At 44.0% G+C, this 19,812-nt stretch overlaps 7 protein-coding genes across 7 annotated transcripts; 4 read left to right on the forward strand and 3 right to left on the reverse strand.

The window, feature by feature from the left end:
- Positions 1 to 2,314: 2,314 nt before the first annotated feature.
- On the reverse strand, positions 2,315 to 3,163 carry BRETT_002725 (uncharacterized protein; the record flags this gene model as incomplete). Its single annotated transcript, XM_041281246.1, has 1 exon — positions 2,315 to 3,163. The coding sequence occupies one exon, from the start codon at positions 3,161 to 3,163 to the stop codon at positions 2,315 to 2,317; it is 849 nt and encodes a 282-aa protein (XP_041139037.1).
- Positions 3,164 to 4,444: 1,281 nt separating this feature from the next.
- On the forward strand, positions 4,445 to 5,527 carry BRETT_002726 (uncharacterized protein; the record flags this gene model as incomplete). Its single annotated transcript, XM_041281247.1, has 1 exon — positions 4,445 to 5,527. The coding sequence occupies one exon, from the start codon at positions 4,445 to 4,447 to the stop codon at positions 5,525 to 5,527; it is 1,083 nt and encodes a 360-aa protein (XP_041139038.1).
- Positions 5,528 to 6,074: 547 nt separating this feature from the next.
- Positions 6,075 to 7,418, reverse strand: RPT4 (26S proteasome subunit rpt4; the record flags this gene model as incomplete). The annotated part of the gene is made up of 1 exon (XM_041281248.1): positions 6,075 to 7,418. The coding sequence occupies one exon, from the start codon at positions 7,416 to 7,418 to the stop codon at positions 6,075 to 6,077; it is 1,344 nt and encodes a 447-aa protein (XP_041139039.1).
- Positions 7,419 to 8,393: 975 nt separating this feature from the next.
- BRETT_002728 (uncharacterized protein) lies at positions 8,394 to 9,842 on the forward strand (the record flags this gene model as incomplete). Its single annotated transcript, XM_041281249.1, has 1 exon — positions 8,394 to 9,842. One exon carries the CDS (start codon positions 8,394 to 8,396, stop codon positions 9,840 to 9,842), a length of 1,449 nt encoding a protein of 482 aa, XP_041139040.1.
- A 1,911-nt stretch (positions 9,843 to 11,753) lies between these two features.
- On the forward strand, positions 11,754 to 13,679 carry BRETT_002729 (uncharacterized protein; the record flags this gene model as incomplete). Its single annotated transcript, XM_041281250.1, has 1 exon — positions 11,754 to 13,679. One exon carries the CDS (start codon positions 11,754 to 11,756, stop codon positions 13,677 to 13,679), a length of 1,926 nt encoding a protein of 641 aa, XP_041139041.1.
- Positions 13,680 to 14,613: 934 nt separating this feature from the next.
- On the forward strand, positions 14,614 to 15,719 carry BRETT_002730 (uncharacterized protein; the record flags this gene model as incomplete). The annotated part of the gene is made up of 2 exons (XM_041281251.1): positions 14,614 to 14,693; positions 14,744 to 15,719. The coding sequence occupies 2 exons, from the start codon at positions 14,614 to 14,616 to the stop codon at positions 15,717 to 15,719; spliced, it is 1,056 nt and encodes a 351-aa protein (XP_041139042.1).
- Positions 15,720 to 16,760: 1,041 nt separating this feature from the next.
- On the reverse strand, positions 16,761 to 18,755 carry BRETT_002731 (uncharacterized protein; the record flags this gene model as incomplete). The annotated part of the gene is made up of 1 exon (XM_041281252.1): positions 16,761 to 18,755. One exon carries the CDS (start codon positions 18,753 to 18,755, stop codon positions 16,761 to 16,763), a length of 1,995 nt encoding a protein of 664 aa, XP_041139043.1.
- Between the last annotated feature and the right edge of the window lie 1,057 nt (positions 18,756 to 19,812).

The raw sequence follows: 19,812 nt of genomic DNA on the forward strand, positions 1-19,812 counted from the left end.
CGAAAAAAGTTTGCTGCCTAACAAAGACTTTCTGTAACAGAACGCTTCCATTCTGATACACAGCAATCGAAAAGTCCGCTTTCGGAAAATCAAAATTTACTGGTAAACCTGCCTTTTTTTCCTCATCCTTGGCCTTTCCAAGGAGTACATACTGCTCGACGAATCATGTGCCCAGAATAATGTGTGCCAGGTAAAAATATTATGGCACGTGAGACCATTCTTTCTCCCGAACCATCGGTTATTCCGGTCTTCCATTCATCACATTATCTGTTGCCATTATGATTATTAAGATCTTTAATAAGGACCCTGGTGCATGCTTTTATCCATACTGGCAATCTTACTCGCCAGTCCAAACGACCTCCGCTACGAAAGCCACATAGTTTAATTAATAAGCGGCCTGTTCCACTTGTCTATGTGTTATCTCCTTTGTTTCATTTCTTCTACTCCTGCACACCGACCTCGACTGGTTCCCAATCGGGAATATCCTCAACATCGCACTAGACGCTATCTCGCAAAAAAAATTTCATTATTGCTGATGCTTTTTTTTTCCCCATTATTCAACAACATTTTGTGTATTGTGAATGAGCAGTTCCAAATCATTCAATGTCAAATGCGTTACGCGGTAACATCACCTGTGCTGTCCTGTGTGATGGTTATTTACAGAATGTCAATTTCATGTGCAATAAGCTGTGGCCCATCGCCAAACCTCGCTTGGTGTATTTAAACGGGAAACTTTTAATGTGACCTTATCCTGGCCAAACAGATTTAAAGTTTTCGGACTACAGATCAACCATTAGGTTTCAGTTGGGTCCACGTGAACTTTGACAAATTTTCGGGTGAGGGTGTCCAGGTTCCGAATATGCACAGATGCATACTAGGGTAAATACGAGAGAGAAGAATACGAAAATCACAGTTTGTCTTTGTCACCTTTTCCACATGAATTGGCTAAGATGTAGAAAACAAGTAAAATGAGGGGAACTGGGAAAAAAGGAGTCTTTGGATATTGTTACAATCCAATCTTAGCCTGCTCCTTGGTCAAAGCGTGGGAGAAAGAAATGAAGTCAAGTCAAATAATTAAATGTGCACGAAATTTTTTTTTGGCAAGTACAGAAGCAAGTCAATCAAGTTTAAGTGTATCAAATTAAAAATAAACAGTACAAAAAAAGGTAATGTAGAATGGAAGAGAATCAAATCAGATCAACAAAAAAGACAGTTAATCTTTAAACAAACACACTACAAAATATTGCAGAAGCCGGAAGACACGGCATAAACAATGTATATTGGGCAGAAAAAGACATATTCTGTCGATTGATCGACGGATGCACAATAAAAGAAAAGCTAAAGGAGAAGAAAAGAATGATGTGGTGTATACGCCAAAAGAGAACGAGAAAAGCGTAAGATACGAATAATAGGAGGAAGTGCCAGAAAATACAAAAAAGCGAAAAACAATGAGTTGGAGGACAATGAAAAGCAAACAAAGAACAACAAAAGCGGATAAGCAAGAAAGAAGAAGGAGGGAAAACAACCAAGAGATAGAAAAATAGAAAGAAGTGGGAAGTAGAGAAAGGAAAATAGAGTAATGAAATGGAGTACAGATAATGGGGGAGAAGTGAGCAAAGTAATTGGGTTGAGAGATTGGGTTAAGAAATTGGAAAGGGAATATGGTAGGGAATGTGGTAAGGAAATTGGGAGAATGAACTAGGAGAATGAACTGAGGAAGGAAATTAAAAGAGTCAATCGAGTAAAGAAATAAAGTAAGTATTAAGAAAAGAAACTAAGAAAAGAAGACGACGAAAAATAAGAAGTTTATTAAGTTTATTACGTTTATTACATTTCTCTTTTAATTCTTTTTTTAATCCTTCTTTTATCTCTTTTCTTTCCACTAATCTTTTCTCTTTATCTCTATCGGATAGGCAAAAATAATAATTAAAGCTAAAATTATTCGAAAACTTAAATAAACTGAAAATTCACAGACTGAAAATTAAACCAAATTGAATAGACCAAATTGAAACCAAACTGAATAAACCAAACTTATAAACAGACTGAATATTAAACCAAACTGCATAGTGAAATATACCAAATATTGGAATAAAGTGAATATCAAAATAAAAAATATTAAAATATACTGAAAATTAAACCAAACTGAATATTACAATAAACTGAAAATTAAAACAAAGTGAGAACTAAGTGAAAATTAGGATAAACTTAACTAAAATAAAACGAAAACTAAAATAAAACGCGACACTCAAAATAAAGACATCTCTTGATTTGCTTTCACAGTTTCTCTCCCGTTTCCTGTCTCCACTCCTCAGATCTAGGCTTCCTTTGGAGTCTCGCCATCCACCTCGGCCGAAACTACAACTGTAGCACCAGCAACTTTATCCTCCGACTTGCCGTCTGCCTCCGGCCTAATCACGCTGACCAGTTTCTGAATGCTTGGCTGGATAGTCTCATAAGCCTCTTTGGAAACACGGGCAGTCGTTTTTGTGATTGCCTCCTGGGTGCTGGCGGCCTTGGACTTCTCATCTTGGTAAACTGAGCCCACATGCGAAGGGATTGCCCTCACCTGGCGAGTGTAGGGCTCAACCCTGTGGTAGGTCTCCTTGGCAAGGATATAGGAGCGTCCCAATTCGTCAGACGTGTCTTTTTGAACCTCTGCATCGCTTGATCTGGTAGGAATGGCCTCATTCAATGCGTATTCGTATAGATCGTTGACTCTTTTAGCTGCTGGGTCGACGTATGGCTTTGTGCGACCATAAAGGGCACCTGCATACACCTTGACGAAGTCCACAACCCTCTGGAGAACCGATGCGACAAATCCGGCGACATCCGAGAAGGAAAGCTTAGCCAAACGTGGGAACCTCGAGTCTAGTGCGGAAAGAACCGAGTCGAAAGTTTGGTCGAACAAGTTGAAAATCTGCACAAGACCTGGAATCGATGATATAAGGCCAGCTGCACGTGAAACTGCCGCCAAAACATACCCAGCTATGAGGGCAGCGACCTGGAACCCGAGCACATACGCGAGGGACTCCGAAACAAGGGGATATGCACCGATATGGGACACTGCCTTTGTGCTAAAGGGCACAGTCTGCTTAGTTTCTTCTGTTTTTGCAGCTGGACTTTGCGCTCCATCTGCTGTTTCTGCTGTAGTTGCGATAGTCATTGTTGCGAAATGTGTGCTATGATACCTCCTGCTTGGAAAATGTGTTGCCGATAATATAGATGGCACAAGATGGTAGTTTTATCTTGAATTGGCTTCTGTGATAAGAAAACAGATAACTATGTGATAATGTGAAAATGGATGTCACGACCAAAAACGTTTGCGAACTTAGATCGGGAATTGGCTGAAGTAGTTATACTGCTTTATGAATAGAAAAGGAAAAGTATCGCAAAAGGGATAGCGAGCAAAGAAAGATGAAAGGGCAGGATTTCATCTTTTTATTATAGATACGTACACAAGTGGGACGATGGGACGGGCGCCACGGATAAAAACACACCAGTTTTTGAGAATGTAAAAAAAGGTAAAAAGGTAAAAAGGTAAAAAAAGCTCATGCGGGCTAACAAAACAAGGCGGCAAAACTGGAGTCAAGTGTGATTATGCATATTTGGAGTAACACTTTCCCCCTCCCTTCCCTATGGGATCAGTGCCCATTTATTTTCCGGGTCTGCGCGATTGTCGTTTCAAATTCAATTTTAAAATTAGTTTCCGATTTTATCTTTATTTTCAGTTTTATCTTTCCAGCTCTATTCCGTTCCTATTCTGTCTATTTTTTTTTTTTTATTTTTTATCTCCATCACATCTCATCATGATTCTTTTCTACTGGATTGCTTATGGAATCATACCAGATACACTAAACTGTAAACTTTGCAAGATGATCATCCGAAAAATTGCACATTTACCATTACAATAATGAAACGGGACTTGTCAAAAATTTGCTCTGGCATGTGATAATTTTCCATCTAAATGCGAAAGCCTTGTCCAGTATAAATGTTCCGAGGCCATTCAAACATGGTTATTTTTATATATTTGGCTATATTGCCACGCAAACTTTTAAGAATGGCGTGTTTACACACAAGGCTGAAACTTGCAGATGATAATGGCAATCTTTTGAATCGCAAAAATAGCTTTCTTGCCTCCTTCTTCAGGGACTTGTAATTATGCCGAGGCTGGGAGAAATACAGAAAGAAAAAGCAGATGACCGTGGTCACGTGCGGTGCACGGATGTAGAGAAAGCTGGGCTGGACGAGCCGGACGAGCCTTCGAACTTTTTGTAGGTGCTGAGATTGAATTATTTTTCTTGAAATTATCGAATATTATATATTTTTTTTTCGCTTCAACAGTCGCTCCTGGTTTCCGCTGTTATCTGAGCAAAGAAGTGCTATTTGATATATTTTATACAGATAAAGACAAACACTGCAAACCAACTAGAGCAAAGGAAACAAGATGCTTTCGAGTTTGCGGGATGCCACAAAGAGATATGGCGCAAACATTGACCGGTTCCCGGAGGGCACAAAAAAGATGCTTTTCAAGTTTGCAGCAATGACACAAATCCCAGCATTCAGATCAGATAAGGGCGAACTACCGAAAGAAAGAATGTTCACGAGGCCAGAACAATGGAAAGTGGAGATAGGCGACCGAGTTTTAATCACAAAGGGCAGGTTTAAAGGCCACGTGACGAAGGTTTTGGCATTTCACAGATCCACAAACGAGTTGTTTGTCGAGCAGTCAGAAACTAAAAAGATGGTGATTCCAAAGCAATACTGGCAGGCAGGTCAGCAGAGTCACGTGATAAACTATCCAAAGCCGATCTCTCCCAGGGATGTAAAGGTGGTGAGTACGATGGTGGAAATAGGGAAAGATGGGGTGGAAAAACGGACAGAAATTGCAGCTGATGATGTTGTGTTCAAAGGGATGTACTGGGATGCAGATTACGGCAAGATGATGCCATACAGACGGGTGAAATATCACGAGAACATCATTATTCCGTGGCCAAGGCCAGAGCCAGTTGAAGATGATGCGTTTGCAACTTCAAAAGAAGAATCCGAGGAGAGAACATACATTCCAAACAGCATTGTGAGAACAGACTCTCCACCGGGTATTGTTGAGTCGATGAGAAGCCCAATAATGCGTCGGAAGTACAAGTGGGACAAGCAGGTGATCAGTCGGAGTGATGAGAAGAGACTCACGCCACCTGAGATGCCGATTAGTGCGGCCAAGAGGGCCGGAATGGAAGAGAGGCAGAAAATCAACGAGTCGATTCCGAAAAAGCCGACTGCAGAAACGGTCAACTTGGTCGGTAGTCGCGTCGCTGCTCTTCTCAATGGAGTTACCGATGCCAACTTTGCAGCTTGGGTGAATTCGGTTGCGCCAGATTCGGAATTGAAGAATTTGGAAAAGAAGGAAAGGGAGAAGAAGATATTGGCGGAAAAGACAAGAGAGGCCCATCAAAGAAACATAATCCGGCACCGGGTCATCACAAAGTACAAGAACCAGGGCCGGAGGTGGAGAAGCTCGACAATCCTTTAGTTGGCATTATATTCTGTATATAGATAGACACCAAACGAGCTGTATTTATTTAGCATATGCTTCGGTTGCTTAAGTGTAGAAATCCAGATACGGGCCTTACTTAGGAACAGGCAACTGGCATCATAAGTAAGTGTAATGTATGGTTTGTGAAAAAGTCAAATGACAGTATTTCATCTGAGCACTACTACCAACAATATTTCAACTAAACACTTCTTCAACATCAATGCTAAGCTAAAAAACATTATTTCAATTAAGCACTTCTACAACATCAATCCTATACCAAACAACAATATTTCAACTAAATACTTTTGCAACATCAATGCTAAGCTAAATAACATTATTTTAACTTAACACTTCTTCAACATCAATACTAAGCCCAACGATAATACTTCAATTAATCACTTCTTCACCATCAGTGCTAAGCCCAACAACAACATTTCAACCTATCACTTCTACAACATCAACACTAAACCAAACAATCACACTACACCCACTACACCAGCCAGTTGCTAAAGCCCGTTTATTAAAAATATACTACACAGCAAAGTCATAGCTTCTCGTACTCTAGCCTTCCCTCAAGCTTCTTGTTGTCAACCATCTTCCTCACGGCCTTTAGCATGTCACTCTGAATTATGTAGTCTCTGTCCTCCCTAATGGCGAAAAATCCAGCTTCAGTAATCGTGTTTCGGATATCAGCACCGTTAAAACCATCACTCATCCTCACCAAGGTCTCAAGTTCGATTTCTCCCTTCTTTTGGACCTTCGACATGTGAATCTTGAAGATTTCAAGCCTGCCCGCCTCGTTTGGAAGCGGAACTTCGATTTTCCTATCCAATCTTCCTGCTCTGAGCAAGGCCGGGTCCAAAGTGTCCGGCCTGTTGGTAGCCATGATGACTTTGGTCTGTCCCAAAGCATCAAAACCATCCATTTGGTTCAATAACTCCATCAAAGTACGCTGAATTTCCCTGTCGGCCGACGTACCTTCGGAAAAACGCCTTCCTCCGATGGCATCGATCTCATCCATGAAGATAATGCATGGCTCGTGCTCCTTGGCATAGCTGAACATCTCACGGACCAATCTAGCCGACTCTCCGATGTATTTGTCCACAATTCCAGAAGCAGGAGAAAAAATGAAGTTTGCACCAATGGTGGCGGCAACGGCTTTGGCCAAAAGCGTTTTTCCCGTTCCCGGTGGTCCGTAGAGCAAGACTCCCTTGGGCTGCTTGATTCCCACCCGCTGGAAAAGCTCAGGATTCTTCAAAGGCAACTCAATCACCTCACGAAGTTCTCTAATCTGCTCGGAAAGACCTCCAATCTGCCCAAACGACATCTCACCGGGGTTGAATGTCGTCATACTGTACACAGAAGGGTCCACCTCCCTTGGGAGAATCCGCATAATGGTTAAAGTTGTCATATCAAGGGCAACACGGACACCTTTCACCAGTTTTTTCCTGTTGATCGTCGAACGGCAACCAACAATGTACCTGGGACCTGAAGAGGCTTTCACAATGAACCTATCACGGTCCAGCTCCTTGAGAACCTCGCCTATGATCTGGCCAATGCTCTGTAGTGCCTTGATGTCGTTTTCAGTCTTTTGAAACTCTTTTTCCTGATCTTTGATCCCCATCCTCAACTCCTTGAGCCTCGACTCCCATTGGACGTGTTCTATAAGTTTGCTCTTCAATGCTGCCAATGCTCTCTCCCTTTCTTCATCAACTGGTGCCACCTGTTCTTTTTTTGCCTTCTCGTTGTTACTATCACCATCATCGCCACTATCTTTATTACTAGTGTTGCCATCTTCATTTCCATTGCTCTTATTTGCTTCCTCACTATTTCCTGCCCCTCCTTCCTCATTGAGGGCAGAAAGTAAAGGGTCGTTTTCCTCACTCATGTCCTGTTTTTCCCTGATGCTAATTAATACTAATTGCTCTTCTAGTGATCTTCAACTATTATATGCTATGCAATAATGCTCGCTTCCGATTGCAAGTTTCCCTGTAACGTGCTGATAACAGATTCAAAGTGATTCACTCCGATCGTCTGCAGGTCTCTCAAACAAAAATCAGTCGTCTGAATCAATTTCCTAAATCCTCTACCCACCTTTTCTAAAATGATGAGTGCTCGAAGTTGGTTCGATCGCCCGACAAGAATCGAAAATGCTCGTGAGGGAAGAAAAAAAAAGTAAAGGTGGCGAGGAAACGGTACGGCGCCGGTGCACGGATGTAGTACCAGGTTGGAGAACAGTACAAAACACGGCGAAAAAGGGGGAAGGGGGAAGCCGAATGAGGCCTAAAGTGATAGAAAGCAGTTAACTGTAATGCAGATATCACACGATGGGCTTATCTCTGCCTGTTGTTGGTTGTATGTGTGTTATATGCCACCTATAGGCCTGAGGTACGAGCCGGGGTGATGCACCCGTACACCATTGAAGCAGCATGAAAGGGAGTAATTTGTTAATTTAGGCACATAATAAGCACAGATATGGCACCAGTGACATTATTGTTGTGCATTAAGCTGCACAGATACGTGATGAGCCCAGGTTTAAGGATTCAGCTAGGGCTTTAGTCGAAGCTTGAAAAATAGCTGATGTCGGCAAGGTACGCTGAGTGAGTATTTTTTTTTTTTTTCTGCCCGATTTTTTCACTCAACCGTTAGATGTGATTTTTACTCATTGCATTCGAGAGGCTTCAGCATGCCAATTAAAGGCCAGCATTTCAGAAGAGACACACCAGGCACCAAAGCAGGACATTGACTAGAGGCAGGTACTAGCAGAATAGGGATATAGGATTTATCGGCTGTTTTGAACACACCACGGAAGTAAATACAGAGGTTCAAAAGTCCGAAAGACAAATACTAGAAAGACACAAGTATGGAATTTAACGCCTTGATATTTTGTGGAAAAGGCAGCAGCCTTTCGCCGTTTTCCAGCGTGAAGGATACAGGAACATCAAAGGCACTACTTCCGGTGGCGAACAGACCAATGATAGAGTATGTACTTGAATGGTGTGACCAAGCACCATTTAAAACTGTGACAGTGGTTTGCGGTACGGATGCACTTGTAGGCATAGGAAGAGTGGTGGAGACGTACAAGGAAAAGAGAGGAGAGGAATTAAACAGCACGAGCACACTCTCATGCTTGAGTTCAGGCGGCGCGACGACCGGGTCGGTGTTGAATGAGATTATGAAGACGCAAAAGTTCTTGTACAAGCGGAATCTTGTGATTTTACCGTGTGACTTCATCACGGACGTCCCCCCACAGGTTTTCATCGAAATATACAGGGAGAACAGCGATGAGAATCTTGGATTGGCGGTCTCGTACAAGAACTTGTTCGAGAACATCGACAGCAAGGTTTTGAAGACCAACTACACGGTTTACGCAAAGGATGAAAACGGCAACGGAGTTTTGCTCGACATGTACTCGAAGCCGTTTGTGGCGATGACGAAATTTCTCAAGATCCGGACGCAGATGCTTTGGCGGTACCCGGAGACTAAGGTGTCGATGAAGCTGCTTGATTCGTTCATATTCTTTGTGAACTCGAAGCTTTTCGACATTGTGGAATCCAAAGGGGAGCAATTCATCACAGGCAGGTCGGCAAACAAAATCAAGCGGGACATAGCAAGGCGGTCGTGGTCGCACTCTTTGAAAAAGGAAACTGTGGGATTGTTCATACTTCCCGAGGGATCGCTTTTCTTGCGATGCAACAATCTCGCAGTCTATATGGAGGCTAACCGTTACATTTTAAAGCAGCATGCTCGTATTACAAACATCGCGGGAGCAAACGCAGCAGCGCAGAAGTCGAAGGAAGGGGGAAAGAATTCGGCAAACGTGGGTGCGGACTGCATTGTTGGGCAAAGTACTGAGTTGGGAGTCCGAACTAGCGTGAAGCGATCGGTTATTGGCAATGATTGCAAGATTGGAAAGAACTGCCGTATTTCAGCGTGCATTGTTCTAGACCACGCTGAGATCGGCGACGATGTGCACCTGGAGAATTGCATTATAGGGGAAAAAGCAAAGCTTGAGAGTAGATGCAAGCTAGTCAACTGCAATGTGGAAGGATGCTACATAGTGGGAAAGGGTGTCAGTCTCAAAGGTGAGACACTGACGAATATTTCACTAGATGAGTTCGATAACGGGGAAAAAGAGATCGGAGCTATCGACTCAGAAGGCGGAGAAAGCGGCTCTGAGGATGACGAGGCACTCTATTCCGAATCAGTCGGATTGGATGCGGAAGATGACGAAGGAGAGGATGGAGAAGAAGGAGAGGAGTCTTTGGCCGACAGCGCTTCGTTTGACTCCGAGTTTGTTTTCGCTGACTGATCGGGCAAAGTAACGCACGTAATAAGTAATAATTAGGATGAATGCAACCACAACACCTTGCAAAAGATGAAAGACAAATTAAAAAAAAAGTGTAGAGGAGCGACTTGAGGGGGAAAAAGGGTGCGAATTAATGTAACCATTATGACTACTAATACAATGGACACATGTTCTTCTTATTCGCCTGGCTGCTCGACTATGCCATAATTCGACCCCTTTACTTTCCCTTTTGTGCTAAGTGTGTGTGTGTGTGCGCTTGTTCATGTTGGCTGCTGAAAAATTCAAAATAGCATGGCTATTTTTAGTTTGGGGACTGTGCTATTGTATTTGGGACTGAGGGTAATTTGGACCACCGGAACATTTTGGGTCGTTTTCGTCAGGCAATCTAACATTATTAAGATAAGCAACCCATAACTCTAGCCCCGTTTGCACTAAACGGATAAGACCCAACCAGAGTCCTTTGGATGTTAAATAGAAAACGAAATAAAAAAATTACTGAAAAATGGCTGGTCAGAAAAATTATCCTGTTTACAGACATTCCAGCTCAGGAAAATAATAGAATAAAAATAATATATTCCATAATGTATTTATTTTTATGTCCAGGGTATTGTTTACACAATGGTCCTGCAGTCCACCATACATAAGCACGGCACCCGGACAATTAGGATTTAATCAAGATGCACATGGTACGGCGGCCGAACTATTACCCTTCGGGTTGTGTCCGTAAACATTGAATTAGGTCTCAGTCTTACCTAAAAGCTGAGGGAAGTTTTCTGGCCGTGTGGGTAAATAAAGTTGGGAAAACGGAATGTGTATATGACATAATGCTTTAAGTCGCACTCCCACATTTATTCTTTTACGAAATACGAGCCCTAATATCTTCCTAATTGCCCAACACCAGTAACTCCCACACTTTCTATGACATTTCTAGAATGCATATTACAGAAGCTATCTTGGTGGATGCGGTTTACTGTGTGCTAAATTGTGGATTTTGTCCGAGCCGGTATGTACGAGCCATAATACAGCAATGGTAAGAAATTCGAAGTCCGCCGCCTATTGGTTATTATGGCATTATTTCGAACGGCATGCTTCCATAATTCAGGAATTCACCAATTCTTAAATTTTTTTAAATTATCTTATTTCACTCTCAATGCAGCTGATCAATTGCAGGCAAGACCTTAAAAATATATTACCGACCAATAGGTTAAAGCACGACGAATAAGAGAAAAAAACAAACGAAAAAAAGAGAGTTAAAAGCTAAACAATTGTATTCGAGCCCAATGACTGGGTAATCCGAACAATGCAAACCTGCGTAGTCCGTGTTAAAATTTCGCTCAAGCACCAAGTGCTCGAATGCACAATTGTCGATGGCACGGTTAGCACAATGCGAAGAGATAACAATTTAAGTTGCATTGTCTGCACGTTTACCTATACGGAAAAGGTAATAATCCAGCCACTCGGTCGCGAAAAAAAAGCGACTTCAAATAATCCAGCCTCCTGATGAGATCAGCCTGGTTAATTATGGCCTATGCAATTGATTCGATTGATCTGCCCGTTGCGGCAAATTGCTGATCTAGTTGCTTCTTGGCTATTCTTGCCCGGGATATAAAAGTGAACCATTTTCCACTGGTGCAAAGTGTTGAGGGCCCTACTTTATTATGTGTTTACTTCTTTTTCTTCCTCCGACTTTTCTTCTCCCGCATATAACTCTCGTTGAATTCCGGGACATAAACAAACAGCAACAAATACATATACTTACTTACGTTTTGTACACAGCCATATATTAGATTGTCTTTGCTTGTGACCTTTGGTAGAGACTTTAACGCAACGCAAACTGTGCATCATCATCAACCAAGAATTAACACAGACCAGCTCCCACACTTTCCAACTCTCAGGTAACAAACGGCATCAACTATGTTACACATCCGTGCACTCACGACAGCACTTGCCGCACTAGGCATGGGCACCATAGTACAGGCTGCGCCATACTATTCCGGTGGCTACTTCAACACATCTGCTCCCAGTGCAACATCCTCATCTTCGTCTTCGTCTTTGAGTTCCAGTTGCAGCAGTGACGTGACACTTACTTCTACTTCGAGTGTCACCGTCTACAGTTCTTCAGCCTCGGGCACGGAGACGTCATCGACTGCTTCGGCAGCATATTCGCCGGTTGCCACGCCATACATAACGGGTGAGTACGAGAATGGATCGCCAGTGTGGTCGATCTACATTCCGGAGTACGCATTTCCAGGATTTGATGGATTCAGCGTTGAAACTGTGGGCCACACATCAGGCTTTGAGTTCTTGTCAGGCTCGTTGTCGCTCTTTGCCGGCTCCCTAAACTCGTTTACGGACATATCTAGTCTCTTGAGCACAGACTTCAGCGATGGCTCTTTCACGGGCTCGTACTCGGGTTCAACCAACGACAACTACTTGAAGATCGTGATCAAGGGTACGGTCAGCGACGAAAACACAAAGAGCTTTGTGTCGACCTTCGGCCTCTACATTGACGTGGATGACTCGGCCATCCAGAAGAGATCCACGCTATACTACGAGTTCACCAACACGGTGACTGTTCCAGGCATCGTGACCACCAACACATACCTTTCGTGCTCCGGAGACAACTGCGAGACCTTGACTTCAACGCAGTACGTCACGGCTGCAGCCTCAACCACGGATGAGAGCATGGAAACCGTGTACACAACGACAATCTCCGGCTCAGAGACCGTTGTCACGTCGTTCATTCCACTCACGGATTCAGACGAGACAACCACCACTTACACTCACGAGGATGTGACTGCAACCACCACTGTGATCTGCCACAAGACCGTGTGCGAGACCAAGGTGTATCCAGTGTCCTCTTCCACCGTCTACACCACAGTTGTCAACGGTGAGACTCAGATCGTCACCAGCTACATTCCAATCACTGCCGCTGCCACCGGTGTCACATCTGGTGTTGGTGGAAGCTCCCCAGTGACCAGCGAACCGGTCACCACGGTTACAACTGTTGGATCCAATGGAAAGACCACCGTCTACACCACAGTTTGCACGGAGTGCGAGCATAAGAAGACCGCCTCGTCCTCTGCTTCCGTCTCCTACAGCACTGTGACCACCACCGGTGAGAATGGCGCAACCACCACCTATGTCACCACCTGCCCATATTCGAAGACTGTTGTGACCGAGACCGGCTCTGCAACTGAGGCTGAGGGTGCAACGAAGACAGGAGGTGAGAATGAGGGCTCTGAGACTGGTTCTGAGACCAGCTCTGAAACTGAAGGTGCAGCCGAAAACAACAAAGTCACTTCGTACACCGTGTCGACCGTCACTTCCGTCTCCAACGGTGCAACCACCATCTACACGACCACCTGCCCACTCAGCTCTGCAACCAGTGCTGCTTCGAAGGGCAACGGCGAGGCCAGTGGTGAGGAAGGTGGAGAAAGCAGCGGAGAAACTGCAACCGAGGGATCTGCAGAAACTGCAACCAAGGAATCTGCAGAAACCACAACTGAGGGATCCGGAGAAACCACAACTGAAGGATCGACGCAGTCCAACGGCGAGGCCACAGTGGAGTTGGCAAGCTCATCAGTGGTGAACGTTCCTGCCGAGAGTGTGGTCTCAGCAAGCAAGATTGTCTACACAACGAGCACAAACGGCGTGGCTGCAACCTTGACCACTTACTACACTCCTATCAGCGAGACTTCTGGTTCATCCAGCTTTTCGCATGCCTCTGCAACCTCAGAGGTGCCTGCAGTCAGCGTTCTTTCTGCAAATGCCGCCGCTACAAAGATGCTCAACGCTGGTGCCATTGGCTTTGCTCTTGGTGCCGCATTTTTGTTGTGATTTCTTTGCTCAGGTTTGATTTTTACTCTTCAGCTTGTCTTTCTTCAATTCCTACAGTGTATAATATTAAGGCACAGTTGCTCGTTCGCTTACGTGTCATATTGGGGTGGAGATCGGGGTTCACGGTTTCCTAGCTTCTGCAATTTTAATATAATTTGTTTTGAAAGGTTTGTAGGTGAGATAGGAAGTGAGGAGGTAATAAGATAGGGATTAAAAGATAAATAAGGAAGTGAGAAGGTTGTAAGATAGAAATGGATAGAAGTAGATATAAATAGATAGAAAATACAGATAAAGAATAACTTGGTATCACCAACTTTGCAAGATCTCACATATACGAATTGTATGCATTCTGGCCACAGATACGCATATCGCATATATTGTAAACATAACCGGCATTAGACTAGTAACAAAGAGAAGAGTTGGCGAGCATTTTAGCACTCTTACATGAATAACTGTGACGTGGACAACAAAGAAACAACTTAAATGTGGAAAGGACGGAGATTAAAAGGATATACTCACACACCAATATGCTATCACAGACAATCCCTAATACATTCCTGATACTGGTAATTAGCACGGGCAGTGCTTTATTCCGGTATTTTTTCGTGAGACACTTTTTTTTCTCACATATTCTGCCCCAGAAAAAAAGCGAAATTCCATCCTCAATAATGTGCATCTGCATTTGCTGTGTTCTGAAATACTCTCTCTTCCCCATACATATAAGAGGCACACTCAGCATTTATATATTTTGCACACGCCACATTCACATTCAGCAAGAAAATTCACATTCAGCAAGAAAATTCACCTTCAACAAGCAAATTCATTTTCAGCAAGCAATTCACCTCAGCATTTGCACACGCACCTCTAATAACCAATTTGGCACAAAGCACAAAGTTAAGGCCACAAACAACCGATATAGGAAAGAATTACCGACATGGGACTCAGCATCCGGCAGGTTCAGGAGGGAGAGCCGGCCAGCAACCGAGCAAAGCGTATAAGACTCTCAAAGGACAAGTTTCGGTTTCGATATTTTACAAGTGACCAGGTTTCGGCTCTGCATAGAGGAGAGAGCATTTAAACACAGAAGAGGAGGATTCGGATGAAGAGCTGCAGGAAAGACAGGGGGAGGAACAAGGGGAGCGAGAGGGGCAACGGCCAGGCACTATTCAGATTGTGGACGACACGAATTCTGTTCTTTCGATGAATTCATCGATGTCTTCATCATCTGTACCGGGCCATGTACCCACGCTGTTGGAGACGTTGGGGAATTTGAGAGAGAGGCTCAGCCGGGTGCGCGAGAGGCGGCGGCTGCTCACGCGGGGTGCTGCGCAGGGCACCACACCGGGCAGTGCGCAGGGCACAATATCAGGCAGCCCGTCGGACACCACACCAGGCACCGCGCCTGGCCTCGTGCCGTCGCCCGGTAGAGCCACCGGGCAGCTTTCGCGGGTGCCGTCGGTGCACTCGGGGCGCCCTGGGCAGTCCACGCGGTCCCTACGGCTACCGCGAATTTTGGCCGGGGCAAGAGATCCCGAGTGGACTGAGGCCCAGCGGCAGATGGCCGGTGAGAGTATTCTTTCTCGGCCAATGCGCCACCTGAATGCCTCGTTCCTCGTGAACGGACACCGGGCACCCTACCGGGCCTCCCACGGGGACCCCCGCAGAGAGCTTCACCGGGACCTCTGGGACGATTACCCGGATGGCAGCCCCGAGGGCATCGAGCGCCGGCGGCAGATCGTCCAGGAGCTCGGGGCAAGCTTGCGGGCGGCCCGGCAGCGGATGTTCGAAAACTCCGGGCTCCAATTCTATGATTACAACTCGTTCTTGTGGAACTTGGACTACGATTTGCCCGCCTGCCGTCGGGACCCGGGCTGTGCACTCGAGGAGGGCCACCGGGTGGCTGGCGAGGGCGGCGACCGGTTCGCGATTTCGCGCGAGAGGCTCACGGCACTTTCGCGAGCCTGCTTCGAACGGTTTGGTCGCGGGCTTCCCTCGGGGGTGCTATTTGAGGAGGAGAGCGACAGCGAGGCCGAAGGGTGAGTTATTGAGTTATTTGAGGGGAATTCTTTTGGAAATTATTTGAAGAATTATTTGAGGAATTATTTGATGAATTAATTAAAGGGGAATTGATGAATTATTTGAAGGGATATTTGAAGGGATTATTTGAAGGGGAATTGATGAATTATTTAAAGAGGAGTTATTTGAAGGGGAGTTATTCGAAGGTGAATTACATGATAAATTATTTAAGGATGATTTACTTCAAGGTAATAAAGGATGATTTACTTCATAATGAGGAATCATTTACTTCATAATGAAGGATCATTTACTTGAAGGTAAATTACTGACGAATTGTTAACTTTTCTTTCTGCATTTGCTACGTTTTGGGTTACGGTCATTTATCACACGCGCGAATAAACACCAACTAATACTGAAGATGTAGAGCAGGGAGAAGCAGTAATGGAGTTAAAATAAAATAGTAGGCGAAATATAGCATTAGGTGGAGATGAAATAAATCGTCAGGGTTGAGAGTAATACCTTCAGCAGAAACTATGTGTAATGCACCATGCAGATTACTAGCAATATCGCACTAAACAAGCACTAATCAGCAGGAAAGCAGAACTTCAAAGAATAGCTATTAGGAACAGTGCAACGAATACTGGATTAAGGAAGTACAGTAGGAATTAAGCACCACTAAATGGAATAGACAAAGCTATGAACAGCAAGCAAAGACTAAAGGAGGAATTAACACATAGTTACTAGTTCAGGACAATATGTGTATAAGTTGAGTGAAGTTACCAGCACTTAGTAGATACTAATTAATAAAGCATTAACTAACAACTAACATCTTCGGAACTATGCAACTATACAAAGTACAGTCATACCTAACAATCGACATATTCTATATGATGCAAACTATATAAATTACAGTCGTAACCAAAAATTAAAATATCCAGAATAATGCAGCTATGTACACTACTACCTACATAATCACCACCAAACTAATTAGTACTAGTACTTCCAAACTCATCAATGCTAATCTCACCCAGTATGCTATACAACCAAATCGTAATATTTAAGCGCTCAACTTGCCTTCTTCCCATCATTATTCTTCAAATTCCACTCGCACTGCTTCCGGAAAACACACCGCTTGCAGATACCTGCAAAAAATGGATGCTCCGGCTCTCTTTTGCCCAGCCAAAGGTTCATCCCGTGCTTTATATCATCATTAATGGCAGCCTCATCATACCTACAGTTGATCTGTCTGAATATCGAGCCCTTATTGGAGTACTCGATCGACCCGATGCTGGAAAAGAATGGATTCATCAAATGGTACAACTGTGCCAACCTGGCCGCCATATATGCCAATGTAGGGGGGCTCTTCCAGTTTCCAAGAAGTACCGACAAGATTTCCGAATCTTCTGGAAGCGTGAGGTCCACATTTGAAGAATAGTCACGTGGAATGAACGGATCCTGGTCGTACGGCCTGAAGCCAATGGCTTTACCCAGCTTTATGCGTGCAAAATCCTTGATGAGGTAGTTATTCTGAAGGCTGAGGGGGAAAACAACTGCCTGTGGAAGTGGAGCATACGGATCGACACCTCGTTTTAGTGCATTGGCGATCATCATGTGGTACGTGACCTCAGGATCGAGAGATAAGAGCTCAAGAAACTTCCGGTACATGCCAACCTGCGAAATTGCACTCTGTATCTGCTGGGGGGCCGGCAATGAAGCAGTCCGCCTTGTTTTTATGTCTTTGACCGTCATATAGATCATCGGATCAGAGCGGTCGGCCCACTGCCTCGATTTTTTCGCAATCTGGTGGATCAAATCGGAAATATCGAGAGCATCTGTGATGGAACTCTTCAACTCTTCCTGGTAGGTCTCAAAAGCGCCCTCATACGACCCACTTTCGAGCTTTAGGTGGTCAATTATACCGCTGATGATGATGTAATCAGCGGGTTCAAGAGGTAGCTGCGGCTTTCCACCTCTAGAATCAAGCAATTTGTTCCCTTTAACATCGTACAATGCATTCACAAGCACCTCACGGCACTCTCCAAACTGGAAAAGCGACAGAAACCGAAGAATACTCGAGGCCCACTTCCCAGCAAGCATCTTTGTGTCCGAATCAACTCTCTCGCCCAATCTGTCGAGTTGTGTGTACAAATCGCCCAAATCGTCCGTTCCAAGTCTCTCCAGCGGGAGTTTCTCCTTTTCGGCAAACGTGTGTGTCTCCTCAATGTGTACATCACGTTTTTTGCCGTTCACCTTTAGCGAAAACTGCTTTTGCGGATGCGTGTGATGCTCATATCCCAAATGCTCTTTGCTTCCTCGAATCATCGGTGCAGTGGCTGGCTTCTCCAACACACCACTGTACACGTCAAACATCCGCTGAAGCTCACACCAATTCTTGGGTGTGATGCTGGTAACCGATATTCTTGTATCGTGTCTTTTTTCGTACGGATTCTCACCTTTAACCGCCGAAAATTGCTCATACGGGGTCATTCTGCCCGCAACAACAAACCGCTCGGGGAGAATTCGGCACCCTCTCTTCCCGGTGAGCTTCTCCGCAAGGAAATCAAACTGGTGGTCGTCTATTTCACCGGCAGACTCCGCGTTCTTGGCGCTTAATGCCGGAGCCTTCTTATTGGCCGACTTGTCATCAATACTCACAAATTTGAGAATTGCCGCCACCACATCTTCATCTGGGATGGCCCGCCTTGTCCTTTCTGCATAATCCAACCCAGTTTGAGCCTGGATCGGCCCATTTTTGCCCTCTACAGACTGCCGATGCACTATATCTCCATTTCCAATTTTATTATCCGGCGACTTTCGTGAAACGTCTCCTGATTGGCCATGCAGACCACTTTCAGAACAGAATTCCTGCCCACCAACAACTGCAGGGCCATCTTCAAAGTCATCACTACCCACTTGTCCATTTATGCAAATGTGAATGTCAAATTTACACGTGTTTACCCTCCTGAAATTTCGCTCAGACTCTGAAATATATCTTCGCCATACCACCGGCTTTAGCCGGCAAAGCACGCTGCCTGGAGCCCATGATCGCACCGCCAACATGCCGGATAGTTGGATGTGGTCAAGGAGATGCTATCTAGCAAATTTCAAAAGTGAAAAAGGGGAAAAATGTTCATTCTTTAAATACGTGTGAATACTGCAAAATGGTCCGTTTACGTATCGCAAAAATCGTTCACCATCTGATCTATCACATCAGCCACAAAAAACTGACAGGTCAATGTGGCGCGGCAGGGAGGGGATATGCGGTGTAGGGATGAGAAGCATGGACTAGGGATTGGAATAGCACCAGATGGATGAAGGGAATAACAATGTAAACAAGCAATTCCGAAAACGTAAATGGGATATGAGCCAGTAGTTTTGTAAACAAAGAATCGGTAAAAAGGTTGAATTTATGTAGAGGTTGAATCAATGTAGAGGTTGAATCAATGTAGAGGTAAATTAATGAGTAAGTTAGTGAGTAAATTAGTGAGGTTGGCTGGTGGAGATATGTTAGCGATGCAGTAATGAAGATAGGTTAAGTCGACAATTGAAATAAGGTGAATTATAATTCTAGCGTTAAAACTAGAGCTATACCAAATTAGTCCAAAGTTGACACATTCAACCTACATCACAGCTTTAAAGTATAACTCTCAGCTCGTAAACATCCCCGTAATGCCAATTAAAGCAGTATTGATCTCGTTTATTTTTCAAGACGGAAAAACAATCGGCATACGCGTTTCGCGGGTCAGATGCATATGCAAAAATAAGTGGGAGCGAATTTCGATTCGATTGCGGGATTGTGCTAAAAGGGTTCAGCCCTGTTTACGGTGATCTTTTGGTAAGCTTAAAATTTTTTTATTCTGATTGTATCATTTTTTGTCTAGTCCTGGTCGGATAAAGCAGAGAAGTAACGTAATCAATTAATCGGAGTATGGGGAATAAAGGCGGAAACACTGCTGGGCATTGTGGTTTCGAGAATTGTTTTCCCAATGCCAATTCATACTTAATTTTATCTATGTTTATTATTGAATCCAATTTTTTTATTTTCAATTTTATTTCAATAATTTTATTTTGTAAATTTTATTTTTTTAGTTTATTTCATTTTATTTTTTATTTCATT

This window comes from Brettanomyces bruxellensis, chromosome 9, assembly GCF_011074885.1.
Source record: "Brettanomyces bruxellensis chromosome 9, complete sequence".
NCBI lineage: Eukaryota > Fungi > Ascomycota > Pichiomycetes > Pichiales > Pichiaceae > Brettanomyces > Brettanomyces bruxellensis.